Here is a 19,512-nt window from a genome sequence, read left to right on the forward strand (position 1 = left end):
GCTCTCATACCACTGCATACTTTTTCTCCACAGCACCTGTCAAAGCCACATTTCACCTTTGTTCATGTGATGACTGGATTACTACTTGCCTCCCACCATCTCCTCCCCCCGCCCCCCTGCCCCGATCAAATGTAAATTCCACAAAGGCAGGGAACGACTTTTGCTCAGCAATGTACTGAGCATAGCACCCTCACACACACAGTAGGTGCTCAATTAATCTTAATGAATGAATAAATAAACATTTTAAACCATTAAGAAAAAAGGCAATGGCCAAAGATATTTTATAATTTTTTTGCCCTTATCTAAAGTCAGGGTACCAATAATGGAAAATAGAAGTTGGACATCAAGTGCAAACCTGCTTCCAAAAACAGACTTCCCCTAAGAAAGAAAACTTTAGCAATCATGCCCTGGCTGGTGGACAGATGACCTAATTAGGTCTTTGGTAGCTCAGTGCCTGTGATCCATTCCCTGAGGCTCAATTCATTCCCAATCTTCCAGCTTCCTCAGGGACAGCAGAGACACCACAAGGTCAGGAAAACCGAGTACAAAGGTCTAATATAGGAATCTAAAGATGAGTAGCCAAAACTGTATGGACACCATTTACGTGCACTTTTCCCAAGTGCACTGCCCAAGATCTCGACGTGACCAAAGAAGGAGAAATTGATGCTTCAATCAGTTAAAAATGTTAAACTTATGACTCAGCAACAAAAGGAACTATGTCAGGGTTAATAAAAAATATAATTGGGCTTATTAAGTGTGTGAACAGGTTCACGGATCATCTTAATCACATCTGGTGAGATTAGGAATTTTAATTTGTATCTGAAATAAAGGGACATGCAGGCTGTGTGCTGTTTGGTTTGAGAGAGAAGAGCAAGGGCAGGGCATCCCTCTAACCGCCACCTCAGAGCAGTTCCAGTAAAACAGATGGATTCCTTCTGAGAGTCAAGTAATATCGTACTTAAACATAAGTCTAAGGAGGAACTTGCTATTTTACTTGTGAGTTCTCTCACTAGTTTATCTTCCTTAACTTGCCTTCAAATTCCAACTTTACTAAAGACGGAGTGGCTTCAGGGCAAAATTTAAACAACTGTTCTATAGAGAAAGTACTTACACCTTAACAGCTTGTGAAGTTGACATCGAAACAACAGACTATCCCACAGTATCTCACAACTGCCTTCTCGGTACTGAACCCTGCCTTTGTGACTGCTGGCTTCCACGAATAGGACGTAAATGAGCCCTGGGAACCAAGAAGTTAAGTATTTACATGCTTAGCTGAAAATGTCAAGATCTACCGCTGCCAGGGCTTAATTTACTGTCTGTGAGAGCAGAGGCCATGATGATTTAAGAAAGGTGAGAAAACGGAATGGAGAGAGAAGGGAAGTCCGGAGAAAGCAGCACTTGACTCTGGAGTTGATTCCAGTCTCCATCCCTCATTGGTTGGCCTTTTAATGGTAACAGCCTGGAACTTTGGTCTCTATGTCTGAAAAATGGGGAGATGAAGACATGGACTCACAGTGTTGTGGTGAGGAGTAAATGAGATAATGTAAGCTACATCTGGTAAGCACTGGTGCTCAATAAATCATGAGTGAAAATAAGAACAAAGGAAGCTTAAGTAATAACCATCAACAAGCATGATACTTTCAAATCCAGGAAGCCCATCACCAAGACATTACCAGTGGACTGCAACAACAGCAAGCCTTTAAAGGCTCCCTAGAGCCCACACAGAACAGCTCGGATGCCTTGCCTTGGTATTCCAACAGCTTCTGCATTCCAGTCCGATCCCACTGCTCCCCCCCTTCATGCTCACTTTGCTCCACTAACAACTTGAACTGCTTCTCTTCCTCTGTACTTGCCCCACTCCTGCACATCCTCCTGCCTCTGCTTTTCTTTCAGTCTTGACTCCCTCACCCTAGCTCCACACATCTAAATCCTGTCCACCCGCCCTTCAGAGTCCTAGGGGCTCCATGAAAACTACTGTTCCGAATTTTTAAAGTATATTATTGTATTTTAAAAGTGCAGAATTCAGTGCTTTTTAGTATATTTACAAGGTTGTGCAATGATCACCAATATCTAATTCCAAAACATTTTCATCACTCATATCCGTTATCAGTCACTCCAACCACACCCCTTTCCTCCCATCCTCTGGCAACCAGTGATCTACTTTCTATCTCTATGGCTTTGCCTATTCTGGACATTTCATGTAAATGGAATCATACGATATGTGACCTTTTGTGTCTAGCTTCTTTCACTTACCGTGTTTTCAAAGTTCATCCATTATATAGCATGAATCAGTACTTTATTCCTCTTTATTGCCAAATAATATTTCATTGTGTAAGATCTACCACATTTTAGTTATCCATTCATCAGGTGATGAATATTTAGGCTGTCTTTACTTTTTGGCAATTATGAATAATGCTGCTATGAGCATTCATATATAAGCTCTTGTATGGACATATGTTTTCATTTCTCTTCGGTATGTATCTAGAAGTGGAACTGGTGGGTCATATGGTAACTATGTTTGACTTTTTGAGAGCTGCCAGACTGCTTTCCAGAGCAGCTGCACTGTTCTACAGCTTCCACCAGCAGAGTACGAGGGCTCCGATTTCTCCACAGCCTCATCACTTATATCATTTTAAAGTAAGTTATTTTTAAATGTCATTTACTGGAATCAGAAATGAACAAATATATGGGGCGCCTGGGTGGCTCAGTCGTTATGCATCTGCCTTCGGCTCAGGTCATGATCCCAGCGTCGGGTTCGAACCCCACATCGGGCTCCCTGCTCCACGGGAAGCCTGCTTCACCCTCTCCCACTCCCCCTGCTTGTGTTCCCTCTCTCGCTGTGTCTCTCTCTGTCAAATAAATAAGTAAAATCTTAAAAAGAAATGAACAAATATCAAAAGTTCTATACAGAAAGCTACGTGTTTACCTGACTCACACTCTCTGAGGATAAAGAACCGAAACAGTCATGATCATCAGCAGGAAGAAAGGCAGGCAGTGTGAGTCACACATTCACATTCCACTAATGCAAGACGAATTTCAAAGATACACATAAAGATTGCTTAAAAAAATAATACTGTGCACATTGCCAAATGAGCAAAACCACACACACACACACACACACACACCAAGCAGACATGAGATCAGCATATTATTAAGTTATAGAAAAGGTTGATTTATAGTGAAACCATTTCCCATTGGTAGGCCTAGTTCCCCCATACCTAAGACCACCTGGGAACTCAGCCCTTGTACCTAGGAACAAGAACAATGTGTGCAATAGGACTAATTATTCTTCCCTGTTGCAAGAGCATTATCTTCAGAGCCAGAGAGATTTAAGACTCAAATTCTGATGCTGACACTTAGTATCGATGTTACTTTGGGCTGGTTTATTAACTGCTTTGAGTCTCAGTTCCCTCATCTGTAAATTAGGGCTAATACCGAACTTGCAAGGTTGCCGTGACTGACAGAATAAGCACCTAATAAGTGGTAATTTCTATAATACTGACTGCCATTTCTCTTACATGGCAATTATCCAGGACAATCTTGGGAAGTGAAAATAACTAACGTCGAAGTAGCCAGTTCATCTTTTCCTTACAGGTAAAAGTACTAAACTGCTAAATTCTTTTTTTTTTTTAAGATTTTATTTATTCATTTGACAGAGAGAGAGCAGGGAGCCCGATGCGGGGCTCAGTCCCAGGACCCCGAGATCATGACCTGAGCCAAAGGCAGACACTTAACTGATTGAGCCACCCAGGTGCCCCTAAACTGCTAAATATATTCTGATGCAAATCTGAATGCTTCAATCTTCAACTGATAGAGGAAATCACTGGATAGATATTTGAAAAATGAGGCTAATGTAAAACTCAAGTGTTCTGGGCCTCGAAATGCAACCTATAGCTAGAGGGAGATCACTGGGGCTGCAGTAAAAGGGTGCATTACACCAGGAATCCCTAAGAAATGGATCTCTACCATCCTCCCGACTTTTGCAACTGTAGCAAAGTCAATTATTCATCTATAAAAGGATTATCATATCTGCTTTTATTATATTTCAGGACTGTGGACAGAATCAAAGCTTTCTAGATAATTAAGCATTATTCAATTTTAATAAATATTACTGATAATCATAATATCTGTTTTTAATCTTAAAAGCACAAAAATAGAGCCAATTTCTACCATTATTTGAAAAGTTCTAAAGAAGTAACCAAGTGTATTAGAGAGAAAGAAAGATTTGGAAGCCATGAACAAGGGTTCAAGTTGCTTGCTTACTATGTCCTCTTAGGAAAAAGACTTCCAGGGTGCCTGGGTGGCTCAGTCGATTAAGCATGTGCCTTTAGCTCAAGTCATGTCCTGGGAGCGAGCCCCACATTGGGCTCCTTGCTCAGTGGGAAGCCTGCTTCTCTCTCTGCCTCTGCCTGCCATTCCCCCTGCTTGTATTCTCTCTCTGTCAAATAAATGAATAAAATCTTAAAGAAAAGAAAAAAGACTTCTGCTATCTAAATCTCAGAATGTTTAGCTATAAAGCGGGAATCTCTTCACACTGCAAAATTAACTCACAATGGATCATGGACCTAAATGTAATTGTGAAAACTATAAAACTCCTGGAAGAAAACACAGAAGTAAATCTTCATTAGCTTGGGTTAGGCAGTGATTTCCTAGAAATGACACCCAAAGTGCAAGCAATAAAGAGAAAAATTGGTAAGCTGGACTTTATCAAAAGTAAAAAGTTTTGTGCTTCAAATGCACTGTTAGTAAGAGAAAAGACAACCCACAGATATTTTCTGCCATTCATATAGTGAATAAAGAACCTGTTTCCAGAATATATAAAGAACTCTTACAGCTCAATAAAAAGACAAAATATGTAAATTAAAAATGGGCAAAGAATCTAAATAGACATTTTTCCAAAGAAGGTAAAGACATGGGCAACAAGCTCATGAAAAGATGCTCAACATCATCAGTCACTTAAGGAAATGCAAATCAGAATCACAATGAGATACCACTGCCCACCCATTAAGATGGCTGTAATAAAAAAGACAGAAAATACTAAGTATTGGGGAGGATGTAGAAAAATTGGAACCCTCTTATATTGCTGATGGGAAAGTAAAATGGGGCAGCCACTTTGGAAAACAGTTTGGCAGTTCCTCAAAAGGTTAAACACAGAGTTACGATATGACCCAGCAATTCTAATCCTAGGTATAAACCCATGAGAAATGAAAACGTATGTCCACACAAAGACTTATACATAAATGTTCATAACAGTGTTATTAATAATAGCTTAAAAGTAAAAACAACCCACATATGACATTAACTTACGAATGGATGGACAAAATGTGGTTCATCTATACAGTGGGACATCCTTCAGCCATAAAAAGGAGTCAGTACCAATCCATGCTATACCGTGGACGAACCTCAAAAACATGCGAAGAGAAAGGAGCCAGACACAAGACCATACATTGATTGTATGACTCTTTACATGTAACATCTCAAATAGGCAAATGCACACACACAAATAGTTTAGCGGTTCCCAGGGGCTGAGGGTAGTAGGAATGGAAATTCACTAATACTGGGTATGGAGTTTCTTTTTGAGATGATGAAAAAGTTCTAAAATTAGATAGTAGTGATAACTGCACAACTCTCTAAATATACTAAAAACATTGAACATTTTAAATTGGGGAATTTAGGTCTAAATTATATTTCACATAAAAAGTTTAAAAAAAAGAGGGATAATCTTCTACCTAGAACTACTTGAAGAATTTACCGAGGCAGCATATACGCGAGACATTTGCTAAATGCTCATTTGTTAATTAGGTGGTACAAAAACCAGGTCAGGACATAAAAGTAATCTTCCCATTTCAAGGACATAAATGGAGATGATAAACTTCACAAGACTGCATTCCAAATTTCAATGCCAGATCCAATTAGATGGTCCTTCAAGGGATAGAATTATTTTCAGCTAATGGCTTCCCAACTTACTTTACTTGAGGTAGAAATGTGAGAATGAGATAGGGAGTTCAGCTTCTGACAAGTTAAGACTTGTAATCCTGCTCAGTTTGAAACTCTGTAAAAACAATTTCACCTTGTAGCCACCGTCCCCCCACCTCCTTCTGGGCCTTTTGCCTTTCCCTCCCCTTGGCTCTTTTGCCAGAAATGAAAATTCTTCTCTGAAGAGAAAGAGGGTAGAAGAGTTAGTGAGATCTGTTTGGGCATGTCAAGACGTCTAGGTTGTCCTCACTACACACACGGGTATACTTTCACCTCCCATGCTTGGCTCAGGGCCTAGGGTTTTTGCTTTTTGTGTTTTTCTTTTTTTCCCTTTCTCAATGACTCTGGTAGTTTTATCCAAAGATCCTTCTGACACTGACAGGGATCCCTTGGATCCCTGAAATGCATCTGTCTCTGGTGTTGCTTTCAAAATGTCCTTTAAATAATTGAAAGTGACTGAGAGGATACATGAGCAGATCCACAGTATGATAAATGACCTGACTATAATATCTTACTAGAAGAATATTACTTATTTATCATATTCATTATTGAACATCTATTTCGAAACTGAAATGTGAAAAATACCTCAAACATCTAATACACATTATGGGACCCTCAAGGACATATTTTAACTCCTATTTTGGAAAAGAAGACTTCTACTTTTTACCTTATATACTTCCTTGTCAATTAAATTTTTTAGAACAATGAAAATGCATTAATTTGTGCAACAATAATAATGATATAACAAAGATTGAAAAAAAGAATAATCTAAAAAGGAGAGACACTTAATGGCCATAGTCTAAGATTAGGTCTTCTATTTATGAACTCTGGCTTGAAACTGGAACTCAGGAACTTGGTACATAATTCTCTGCCTGAAGAACTTGCTACCGAGAACCCACCACAGAGTAGCTGCAGTGAGAATTAAATCAACCATCACTTTCTCAATAGGACTAAAAGGAGATGCACGTCTTTCATAAAACGAAAATTTAACTCCTAGGGAATTTAGTTCTCAGATTGTTGTGATGCACAGATAATACACACACCGGAAATTCTTTTTTTTTTTTTTTTAAGATTTTATTTATTTGCGAGAGAGAGAATGAGAGACAGAGAGCATGAGAGGGGGGAGGGTCAGAGGGAGAAGCAGACTCCCTGCCGAGCAGGGAGCCCGATGCGGGACTCGATCCCGGGACTCCAGGATCATGACCCGAGCCGAAGGCAGTCACCCAACCAACTGAGCCACCCAGGCGCCCACACACCAGAAATTCTTACATCAGGTATCAATAAGTATCTGTTGAATGAATGAGTTTATTTAATCCCACTCTGCTCTGCTGGTAGAATGCAAAGTTGGTGAGAAATGATAAAAGAAACCCAACTTATCAACAAATCAAGCAAAAGATATGTTGTAATTTTCACATGGAGACATTTAGACAGCCTAGAAAAGGAAAACTTTAAACACAGACACATATGCGCGCACGCACATACACACACACACACACACACACACACACACACTCCCCACAACTAAATGCTACTCAAACCACAGCCCAACACCCCTTGTACTGCAGAACATTTACAAGTAGGCTGGTCTTGTCTGACTGGGAGTCCAAAATGGCTCGGCTCCTGGCATGCTTTACGCCTGGGCAAATGACATTGGCAATGCGGGTGGGAAAATTCAGCTCTTTCCTTTCTTAATGTGAAATTCACCTAAGGCCTTGGCCTTTAAGTGCATGTTACAAACACCAAAACATCAATTAATTCAAACGTGTCCATTGTGGGGAGCTGAGAACAGAAATTACACCTCTACCTCCCATGTTCTTCATTGCCAAATTAGCTACTAACTGATTAGCACACCAATTAAAATTACTAAAAACAAACATAAAACCAACAGTTCTGATTTTTATAGCAGACCCTAGAGGCTAATGAGCTCAATGGGTTAATCAGCTAAGAAGCTTATTCCAAACAGCAATGTTGCCACATGAGAACGACATACCTCCTCTTCTCCAAAAACGCTGTCCTAAAAAAAAAAAAAATCAGCAAGAAACAACTTATCATAACAGCATTACAGTTTCTTGAGAAAAGTGCCAGGTGACTTATTTTGAGACTTCTTAATTATAGGCATTTGAGGTTCTTGCTTCATTGATTTATCTTGCTTCCATAAGTACCATTCATTGTCACGTGACTTCCTGAGCCCCAAGTTTATCTCAATTCCAGGCCTCTTTGCCCATTCACCTGTGGGTAGTTACTTTCTTGAAACCCTCTACTCTTTTGGCTTCTCCTCTCACGTACTTGTCCTTTTACATCTTTGGGTGGTCATTTTGTCTCCTCTGAGGAATTTTCTTTTTGCTTTTTAACTTAGGCATGACAACGCATTGTTAAAGTGTTTTGTATATAGTAGGTGCACAATAAATGTGTGCTGAATAAAGAATGAATTCCAAGGCTCTGGCCTTTATCACTGTATGCTATCCCCTCTGCACTCTCTCTTAAGCTTTAAATACTAGATCTGTACAGAGCGTACCCAAATTATACCAGGAAATAAGTAGCCAATAAAGACCTAAGCATGCCTCGTGTTCACAGAGGACCTTGCCTTTTGCACACAAACAGAACACATCAGAGTGAAGGACTGCATTACTGGCTTCAATTCTTCACCTCTCCCTGAATTCATGCCCTTTGCTCTATGACCTGGCAGTATGTCCCACTAAAGGAAAAGAGTTTATTTCTCTACCTCTTGACTTTAGGGCTGGGCCACACTGACTTATTTTAGCCAACAGAATGAGGCAGAAGTGATAGGATGCTAGTTCCAAGGTTAGGCCTGAAGAGGCCTTTTGAGTTTATTCTTATTCTCTTACACTTCTGCCATCACCACAATACACCCCGCATGGCCACTGGGCTAGGGATGACCAGGACCGGGCACAGCAGAGCTACTGCGGCCGGCCCACCGATCTGCAGGGAGAGGCAGGACTGTCCGGCCAAACCCAGCCTACATCAGCTGAACTCCATTGGTTCATTCCTTCATGTCTGAGTGATAACAGATGATGGGTGTTTAAACTACTGAGCCTTAGAGTAGTTTGTTACATAGCAATAACTACCTGATAGCGTCTGCCTACTCAAACTCTGGATCTGAGAAGCTACATGTATTACCACATTATCTAGCAGTCTAACAGTAGAAGCAGTAGTAATATAATGATGATGGTGATGATAACACTAAATTCATAACAGCTAACCTTATTTGAACACTTACTGTGTGCTAAGCACTTTCTTTTTTAAGATTTTATTTTTGAGAGAGAGAGACACTGTGTGTGTGTGTGGGTGGGTGGGTGTTTGTGTGCCTGCGCACGCACACACATGACCAGGGGTGGGGGAAGGGTAGAGGGAGAAGGAGAGAGAATCTCAAGCAGACTCCATGCTGAGCGCAGAGCCTGAGGCCACACTTGATCTCATGACCCTGAGATCACAACCTGAGCCGAAATCAAGAGTCGGACACTTGACCGACTGAGCCCCTAGCCGCCCCTGTGCTAGACACGTTCAAGGTATTAACTCATTTAATCCTAATATTAACCTCCCTTTATAGACTTTTTACAACAGAACAGTTTTAGATTTACAGAATTATTGAGAAGATAGCACAGAGAGTTCTCATATATTGCACACCCAGATGCCCCTATTATTAACTTTTGCATTAGCACGGTACCTTTGTCACAATTAATGAACTAAGAATGACATTTTATTATCAGCTAAACTCCATAATTTACTCAGATTCTCTTTGTTTTTCCCGAATGCCCTTTTTCTGTTCCAGGATCCTATCTACCACATTACATTTAATCATTGTATCTTCTTAAGCTCTGACAGTTTTATCCCTCCCCCACCCTTAAATTTTAATTTTTTGGTAACAGTTTATTGAGATAAAATTCACATGTTATAATATTTGCCAATTTAAAGTATACAATTCAACAGTTCCTACAATACTGACAGAGTTGTGCAATGATTACCACAATCAATTTTAGAATGTTTCCATCACCCCAAAAAGCAATCCTTAGCTATTCAGCTATTAGCTTCAGCTATTACCTCGCAATGCTCTCCCCCTTCCCACCAGCCCTAGGCAACTACTTATCTAGTTCTTGTCTCTATAAATTTTCCTATTCTGAAAAAAAATTTTTTTCCTTATTCTGCATGTTTAATATATAGGAACCATATAATATGTGGTCTTTTGTGACTGGCTTCTTCCACTTATAATGTTTTGAAGATTCATCCCTGCTATAACATGCTTCAGTATTTCCTTTTTTTTTTTTTAAAGATTTTATTTATTCATTTGACAGAGAGAGACACAGCGAGAGAGGGAACACAAGCAGGGGGAGTGGGAGAGGGAGAAGCAGGCCTCCTGCCGAGCAGGGAGCCCTACACAGGGCTCGATCCCAGGACCCCGGGATCATGACCTGAGCTGAAGGCAGACGCTTAACGACTGAGCCCCCCAGGTGCCCCTTTACTATTTCCTTTTTATAATGACTGAATAATATTCCACTGTATGGATAAAGTACAGTTTGTTTATCCATTCATCAGTTGATGAATACTTATGTTGTTCCACCTTTTGCCTATTTGAACAGTGTTGCTATGAATATTCAGGTACAAGGTTTTGTGTGGACCTATGTTTTCAATCCTCCTGAGTACATACCTAGTGGTGGAATTGCTGCAACAAGTGGTAACTCTATGTTTATCTTTTTGACAAACTGCAAGGCAGTTTTCCAAATTAGCTGTACCACTTTACATTTCTATTTAGCTCCCTTTCTATAGATATGAAATTGAAGCCCAGAGAGATTAAGTAATTTGCCAAAGTCAATACAGCTGAGCAGCAGAGGAATGGAGGTACACCCAGGTGGTCTGTTCCAGAGTCCTAGCTCTTTTTTTTTTTTTCTTTAAGATTTTATTTATTTACTTGTCAGAAAGAGAGGAAGAGCACAAGCAGGGGGAGCGGCAGGTAGAGTGAGAAGCAGACTCCCTGCTGAGCAAGGAGCCCGATGTGGGGCTCGATCCCAGGACCCTGGGATCATGACCTGAGCCGAAGGCAGACGCTTTAACCGACTGAGCCACCCAGGCACCCCCAGATTCCCAGCTCTTGACAATTACATTCCACCACTGGAGCCAAGAGAAGCTGTGAGATAACTGACCTTCGCACCATGTCTGATTCTCACCCTTTTAGGAAGGGTACCTATACTCTACATTCCTGTTCATGACATCTCTCTGTAGATTTGGAATCCACAACCTTAAAAAAAAAAAGATGCGGGGGGCGCCTGGGTGGTTCAGTCGGTTAAGCATCTGCTTTTGGCTCAGGTCATGATCTCAGGGTCCTAGGATCGACCCCGCATCAGGGTCCCTGCTGAACAGGGAGTCTGGTTCTCCTTCTTCCTCTGCCCCTCCCCCTCACTCATGCGCTCACTCTCTCAAAATAAATAAGTAAAATCTTAAAAAAGAAAAAAGATTTGGAATCCACAAATTAATGGAGATGGGGAGAACAATAAAGAATCATAAAAGAGAAATAAAATTATTGCAAAAAACATTTTGATGAAAAATATTATATACTATGAGATTCTTTTAGTTTAGAGGGAAAGCAAGGGTGCATTCTAGCAGTAGTCAAGTACATAAAAGGTTAAGGTAATGAAAGTTCATGTGTGAGCCATTTATCACCTCCTTGAATGAGAAGAAATGGGCTTTAATCTATAGAATAATAAAAACCTCCTCATCATTATCAGACACTGAAATTCTATTAGAACCCTTAGGGAATCATCCAGAAATATTATGACTTAAATTGAGTACTAGCTAGGAGGAAAGATGGACCAGATGACCTTGCGGTTCTACAACCGCAGGGATTTCGTGCAAGCACACGTGCTACAATCTTTGGTCCACAGACTCCACGTCCTTTCACCAGGACGAACTTACCCCGAATGGCAGACAGATAAACAAAGGTGTCCTCATGCTCCAAGTTCTCCAAGAATATCTGGAACCACAAAACAGAGCAATGGTATGATTCGCAAAGAGCAAGCAAGACATGAGAGCCCCTTAGGGCAGCCTCAAAAGAATAAGTGCCTTTCTTCTCGTTTGTCTTAGCTAGACATGGATCTGACTATAGAATCTTGTAGGGAAAACAGTGTGTATGTTTGAAGTCCCATTTTTTTTTTTTTAAGATTTTATTTATTTATTTGACAGAGAGAGACACAGCGAGAGAGGGAACACAAGAAGGGGGAGTGGGAGAGGGAGAAGCAGGAGAGGGAGAAGCAGGCTTCCCGCAGAGCAGGGAGCCAGATGCAGGGCTCGATCCCAGGACCCCGGGATCATGACCTGAGCCGAAGGCAGACGCTTAACGACTGAGCCACCCAGGTGTCCCATGAAGTCCCATTTTTATAATCGCTAAAGAAGGGTGGCAAGTTAGGGGGAGATACTTCTTGAAGTGGCTAAGTATATACCAGAAGTAGGCATAGAAAGCAAAATCTGGAAGAAAAATCCTCAACATTTTCTCCACTACTGCCCATATGGTGGACAATTCTCACCTGTGTCGTGGCAGACTACCAGCCACGACACACGAGATGCCGTGTTTGGGGTTAGGTCCAATTGAAGGCATATTTGCTATAATTTGATCCTGCTGCACTCAGAAATATACGGAAATGCAAGTGACAGATATTATTGGACTAAACCTGTTCTAATTTATTTTTTTAAACATTTTGCAAATTTCAGCACTTCAACTGGCATTAGTAACAAATTGTTTTCAAAACAGCAGATTATCTCACAATTTAGGAACGCACCAGGGTGTGTCAACTGCTTATCTAGAAGATATGACAGCGACATGTTAAGTTTAGGCCCCAATATGAGGGCCAGAGAAAGATAGTGGCCATGTGCTCATGTGCTTCCTGCTTGGTATCTGGAGGAGGATGAGGTGTCTGTTCCATATATAGTGATGCATCCTTTGCTGGCACAGTGATTCTTGATACCAACTTGGTGCTGCTGGTCTCACAACGGCAGCACGTTAGGAAGAACCTAAATTAGTCAAACTGGAAAGAGGGCCAGGTTGGAAGGGGTAGGGAATCATGTAAGTAAAGGAAGCTTAATCCAGGGTAGTGGCCCTGGGAATAAAGAGGAAGAGACGGAGATATATTTGAGAGACTTCTTGGAAAAATAATTGATGGACCTGACCAATCATGCACAGAAGATGAAGGTTAAATAAGTTAAAGAAAATTCCAAAGATGTTTATAGCATTCACCATCTAAATAGCTGTATGAAGGGCTATGTTTGAATGATTACTCAAAGGAGATATATACTTTGAGGTTTTCAGCAATATTTCAAAGGCAGCAAATCCTTGGCACATTTCCAGGCCTTGGTTGTCTCATCTATGAAATGGGGATAATACCAATACTATAGCTGTTATGAGGACTAGAGATAATATCTGAAAGATACAGGACCTGGCTCAATAAACAGCAGTTATTATTATTATTAACTTATTTGGAGGGGGGAGGGGAAGAGGGAAAGGGATAGAGAAACTCAAGCAAACTCTGCACTGAGCACAGAGCCAGAGGCGGATCTCACAACCCTGAGATTGTGACCTGAGCCAAAACCAAGAGTTGGATGCTTAACCGACTGCGCCACCCAAGCGCCCCCAACAGCAGTTATTATTATGACACTATTGGTTCTAATACTTTAGTGACTAAAGATAAATGTTTTCAATCAGAATTATAACTCTTAATCTAATGGCTAAAGTATATGAAAGAAATGATAATGATGATGATGATGATGATGATAGTAATGACAGTGAACCTTTACAAGATGCTCATTATGTGCCCATCACTCTAACTAGTGTTTTACATAGACTTCTTTTTTTCAAGGGGTCAGCAGGGCTGCATTCATTCCCTCTAAAGTCTCTTATTTTTATTTTTAAATTTATTTTAAGTAAGCTCTACGCCCAATGTGGGGCTTGAACTAACAACCCCAAGATCAAGAACTGCCTGCTCTACCAACTAATTCAGCTAGATGCCCCTACATAGACTATTTTATTTTAAATCTTTTATTTTTTTTTAAGATTTTATGTAATCATTATGCCCAATGTGGGGTTCAAACTCACAACCCCGAGATCAAGAGTTGTATGCTGTACCGACTAAGCCAGCCAGGAGCCCCTACATCTTGCAGCATAAAGTGGGTCCTATTGTTATTACCCTCATTTTACAGATGTAGAAACTGAGGCTCAAAAAATTTAAATGACTTGTCCAAGAAACTGATCTGGGATTTGATCAGTAGTCTCTTAATCTCTACCCATACTGAGGTCAGGAAAATTCCCACAAAAGGGAAAAAAGATCCTCAGCTAAGCATACATTTTCTCCCACATACATCTCCAAAGTAAAGCACAGCTTCTTCACTGTGATGGAGGGAGAAGGCAGGGAGGTTGGGGGGCGGGGGAAGGCCCAGTTCTGCACAATTTCCCTCTTAAAAGGGGCCCAGAAAAAACAGGTGGCTTCTTGGGAATTTGCTCATGCTGTTCCATCCCCTTTTCTTTCCTGTTCATGATCAGCTGAGTGGTCTCAGTCTTGCCTCCTCAGAACAATTAAAATTTCCCTCAGGGTAGTCCAGGGCAGTGCTTGATACACAGTCAAGTCTCCTGCAAAGCTGCCCCACTCTATGTGCCTGTGGTTTGCCAGTGTGTTCTACTCACCTTGAGAAGCTTCTCCTGCATCTCAAGGGCTTTTGTTTCTCTCCGCTCTATCCAGCAGGAAAGACTTCGCAGAGCAGCAGCCCGGGTTGGAATTTGAGGATCGTAAGCTGATAAGAGAATCTCCTGGAGCTGGTCTGTGGTTACACTTCCAGATTTCTGGTTTGTAGTAGTTCTGGGTTCACTGACCTCCTGAGGAATGAGTGGAGCATCAGATTTCAGGCCCGTTTGTTTGGATTTCTCATGGCTTTGCTGTTGTTGGAGGTGAGACTCATCAGTGTAACTTTCATGACTGGCTTGTTGTTGCTCTTCTAGCTCCCCTTCTGGATCCTTTTTGTTCAGGGTACTCTGGGCAGCCACACTGACAGCCTCAGTGGAAAAGGCCCCGTGTGTAGAGATGGTGATATGGAGATCGACGGCAAGCTCCTGGATGACAGGGTCAGGGTACACCTCGGAGACCTTCTCCAACAAAGGCAGCAACTGCTTCAGGACAGCAAAACCACTTGACTTCAACTACAAAATGAAATGAAAAATGCCAAACCGAAATTAATATAACAGATGTTAATAATGCCTGAGCACAAGGAAACAATCTCAATAAGAGGGGCAGGAAGCGTATCTTATTCATGGTGTAATCAGCATAGTCTAGCACTCGGTAACTATTGTTGAATAATCACAGCTAACACTTATTAAATACTTACCCTGAGCAGGTACTTTTCTGAGTTAAAAATATACCAGTGAGGCATATGATTACACTTAATTTTTACAACCTGGTGGGAAAAACATGGTTATCTTATGGTTTTAATTTGCATCAGCCAGACTACCTACCAGGGTTATTAAGCATCCTTTCATGTTTATTGGCTGTCTGCATTTCTTTTTCTGTGAACAGCCTGTTTACAACCTTTGTACACACTTACCTATTACAGCTATTCTTACCATATCAGATTTTAATGCTCAGTCATATGGTGAAATTCTTTTCCAGATTATTATATTTTGACTTTTATTAATCTTTTTTATTGTATTTTTTTCATGTCTATGTACCTTTTGCTATAAAAAGATGAGTTAACATTACATCAAAAACTAATGATGTAATGTATGGTGATTAAAATAACAATAAAATTTAAAAAAAAAAGATGAGTTAATATTAGCAAAGTACTTAGTGCCTGACATATAGTAAATGCTATGTAAATGTTTTAAGACAAAATACGATAAACAAAAGAATACCCACATAGTCACACCCCTATGATCCTAGCTATGATTACTATCTTGATTATAAACGGGGGAAACTGAAACACAGAACAGTTAAGTAAAATATACAAGGTCACAGAACTGGAAGATGGTAAGATATGAATTCAGTAAATCTGGCTCCAGATTCTACCCTCTCACCTAATACCCTACACAGTCTCAACTGAACAAATAAAGCAGCTTTTAACTACATTTTCTAAAGTGGCTGGTCAGCATTCAAGGACACCATAGGTCTGGAAGGGACTGGGACAATAACTGGAAAAAGAGAATTTTTCCCAGAAAGTGAGAGTGAAAATTACATAAGGTTTTATTCTCTCTAGAAGCTTTGTGCATAATGCCACATGCCTTCCTAGGAAAAGTGCATGTGCAGTGAGTAGAGAAACAAGAAGCAATGATAGGGGCACCTGGGTGGCTCAGTTGTTAAGCGTCTGCCTTCAGCTCAGGTCATGATCCCAGGATCCTGGGATCGAGCCCTGCATCAGGCTCCCTGCTCTGCGGGAAGCCTGCTTCTCCCACTCCCCTTGCTTGTGTTCCCTCTCTCGCTGTGTCTCTCTCTGTCAAATGTATAAATAAAATCTTAAAACAAAAAAAAAAAGAAGCAATGATAATCCTTTTCTGTTTGAAAACACTAGGAATATTATCATATGGGGGCTTCATTAGTCCCTGATATTTGAAAACCTTGCAGGTCTTAAATCCTTTTTAGAACAAGGCGGGGTATTTATTACTTACTCATTCATTCACTTCATTATCCAACCAACCAACCAACCAACCAACCAACCAACCGTCTTTGTAGGACCTATATAACATTCTCATTTAAATTCTATGTCCACAGAACTATTACTGTTTATTTTCCCCACCGCTTTCCTTCCAAGTAAATAAAAACTTGAAGTTCATGTCAGGCTTGTACGTGTAGAATTTCACCATACATTCCCCTCAGATTTCTTTGTTTAAACAATTAGGAACTATGCAAAATGGACAGAAGGTAAATTGCCTAGCTTTGCAACATATGTGAACCTATCTGCATGTGTACAACAACTGACCGTTCCAATATTACTATATCTTAAAGGGAGAAGAGAATATGTACGTCCAGAATAAAAGTATATGTTATCTAAGAAAAGGGCCAATTTCATCAGGAATCTGTGGAACTGGGAAATATATTTTAGTAATAGATAGTAATAGATATTTAGATAATTTTGCGAGTGTTATCATTATGCCAGACTTCATTCAGTAGTATTCCTCTGTAGTGTTATGGACATTTGTTTTTTCTTTAAGCATCTGAAATGGGAATATCTACTTATAGCTACAATGTATGGCCTCTTTTTCAACTGTATACAATAATTTCTTCTTAAAAAAAAAGATAAATAGATCAATGGAACAAATAGAGAACCCAGAAAGAGACCTATACATAGTCAACTGATCCTTTAAGTTTTTTTTAACTGAAGTACAGTTGACACACAATGTTACATTAGTTTCATGTGTGCAAGACAGTGATTCCAGCATAGTCCACTGATCTCTGACAAAGGAGCAAAGTTAACAGAATGGAGAAAAGATAGACTTTTCAACAAGTGGTGCTTGAACAACTAGACACTGATGTGCAAAAAAATGAAATTTTTTTTTCAGTGCAAGAAGGTGTTTTTATTATAGCACAGGGACAGGATCTGTAGGCAGAAAGAGCTGCCAAAAAACGAATTTAGACACAGACTTTACACTATCACAAAAATTAACTCAAAATGGATCACAGACTTAAATGCAAAATGCAAAACTATAAATTCTTACAAGATAACATTAGAGAAACTCATCTAGATGACTTTGGGTATGGCACTGACTTTTTTAGACAAATTACCAAAGGAAAAAAATCCATGAAAGAAATAACTGATAAACTAGATTTCACTAAAATTTAAAAATTTTTTAACTTTTACTCTGCAAAAGACAATGTCAAGAGAAAGAAGACAAGCCACAGACTAAGAGGAAATATTTGCGAAAGACGCATCTGATAAAGTTCTTTGTGTATATAAAAGACACAAAGAACTCTTAAAACTCAACAATAAAACAAACAACCCAATTTACAAATGGGCAAAAGATCTGACAGACACCTCACCAAAGAAGATATATTAGATATGAGATGCTCAACATCGCATGTCATCAGAGTATTGCAAATTCAAACAAGATACCATTACACACCAAACTGAGGGTTCTAGAGGGGAGGGGGGTGGGAGGATGGGTTAACCTGGTGATGGGTATTGAGGAGGGCACGTTCTGCATGGAGCACTGGGTGTTATGCACAAACAATGAATCATGGAACACTACATCTAAAACTAATGATGTAATGTATGGGGATTAACATAACAATAAAAAAATTTTAAAAAAAAAGATACAATTACACACCTCTTAAAACGACTAAAATCCAAAACACTGACAATACCACATGCTGGTGAGGATGTGAAGCAAGAGGAGCTCTCATTCACTGTTGGTGGGCATGCAAAATGGTACAGCTACTTTTGCAAGACAGTTTGGCAGTTTCTTACAAAACTAAACATACTCTTACCATATGCTCCAGCAACTGAGCTCCTTGGTATTTACCCAAATGACTTGAAAACTTATGTCCATACAAAAACCTACACATTGATGTTTATAGCAGCTTCATTCATAATTGCCAAAACTCAGAGGCAACCAAGATGTCCTTTAGTAGGTGAAGGGAAAGATAGATTGTGGTACATCCAGACCATGGAATATTATTCAGCACTAAAAAGAAATGAGCTATCAAACCTGAAAGACACGGAAGAACCTTAAATGCATATTACTAACTGAAAGCAGCCAGTATGGAAAGGCTACAAAGTATATGATCCCAACTAAATTACATTCTGGAAAAGACAAAACTGCGGAAACAGTAAAGAGATCAGTGGTTGCCAAGGGTTTGATGGGAAAGATGAATAGGCAGAGCACAAAGAATTTTAAGGGCAGTGAAACTATTCTGAATGATATTATAATAATAGATACATGCCATTATCCATTTGTCAAAACCCATAGAGTGTAAAATACCAAGAGTGAACCATAATGTAAACTATAGACTATGAGTGACAATGATGTGCCAATGTAGGATCACTGATAGTAATAAACGTATCTCTCCTGTGCAGAATGTTGCTAGTGGGGGAGGCTGTGCTCTGTGGGGCAGGAGGGATGTGGGAAATCTCTCTACCTCCTGCTCAATTTTGCTATGCACCTAAAACTGCTCTAAAAAATAGTCTAGGGGCACCTGGGTGGCTCAGTAGTTAAGCATCTGCCTTCGGCTCAGGTCATGATTCCAGGGTCCTGGGATCGAGCCCTGCATCGGGCTCTCTGCTCGGCAGGAAGCCTGCTTCTCCCTCTTCCATGCCCCCTGCTTGTGTTCCCTCTCTCACTGTCTCTCTCTCTCTGTCAAATAATAAATAAAAATCTTTAAGTTAAAAAAAGGAAGTCTAATAACAAAAAAATCCAACTATCTTTTCTTCGAGTTTTCAAACTTCTTAGTCATTGTGGGATTCATCTTATTCAACTGGGTAACTTCTCTAATCATCATAGGCAAGTAGGTGGATTTTGAATCAAATAGTTTATAAGGCTTAAGATTAAAGTTATGCATT

At 40.0% G+C, this 19,512-nt stretch overlaps 1 protein-coding gene across 1 annotated transcript in view; it reads right to left on the reverse strand.

The window, feature by feature from the left end:
- TANGO6 (transport and golgi organization 6 homolog) overlaps positions 1 to 19,512 on the reverse strand; it is a 189,092-nt gene that overhangs the window by 101,183 nt on the left and 68,397 nt on the right. The window contains exons 13-14 of the mRNA XM_081806421.1: positions 14,657 to 15,166; positions 11,902 to 11,959 (exon numbers count right to left, since the gene is read on the reverse strand). Of these exons, the coding sequence (XP_081662547.1) occupies positions 11,902 to 11,959; positions 14,657 to 15,166 (568 nt within the window). The remainder of the gene's footprint in view (positions 1 to 11,901; positions 11,960 to 14,656; positions 15,167 to 19,512) is intronic.

Source organism: Leptonychotes weddellii, chromosome 16, assembly GCF_054177405.1.
Source record: "Leptonychotes weddellii isolate Sample4059 chromosome 16, ASM5417740v2, whole genome shotgun sequence".
Lineage (NCBI taxonomy): Eukaryota > Metazoa > Chordata > Mammalia > Carnivora > Phocidae > Leptonychotes > Leptonychotes weddellii.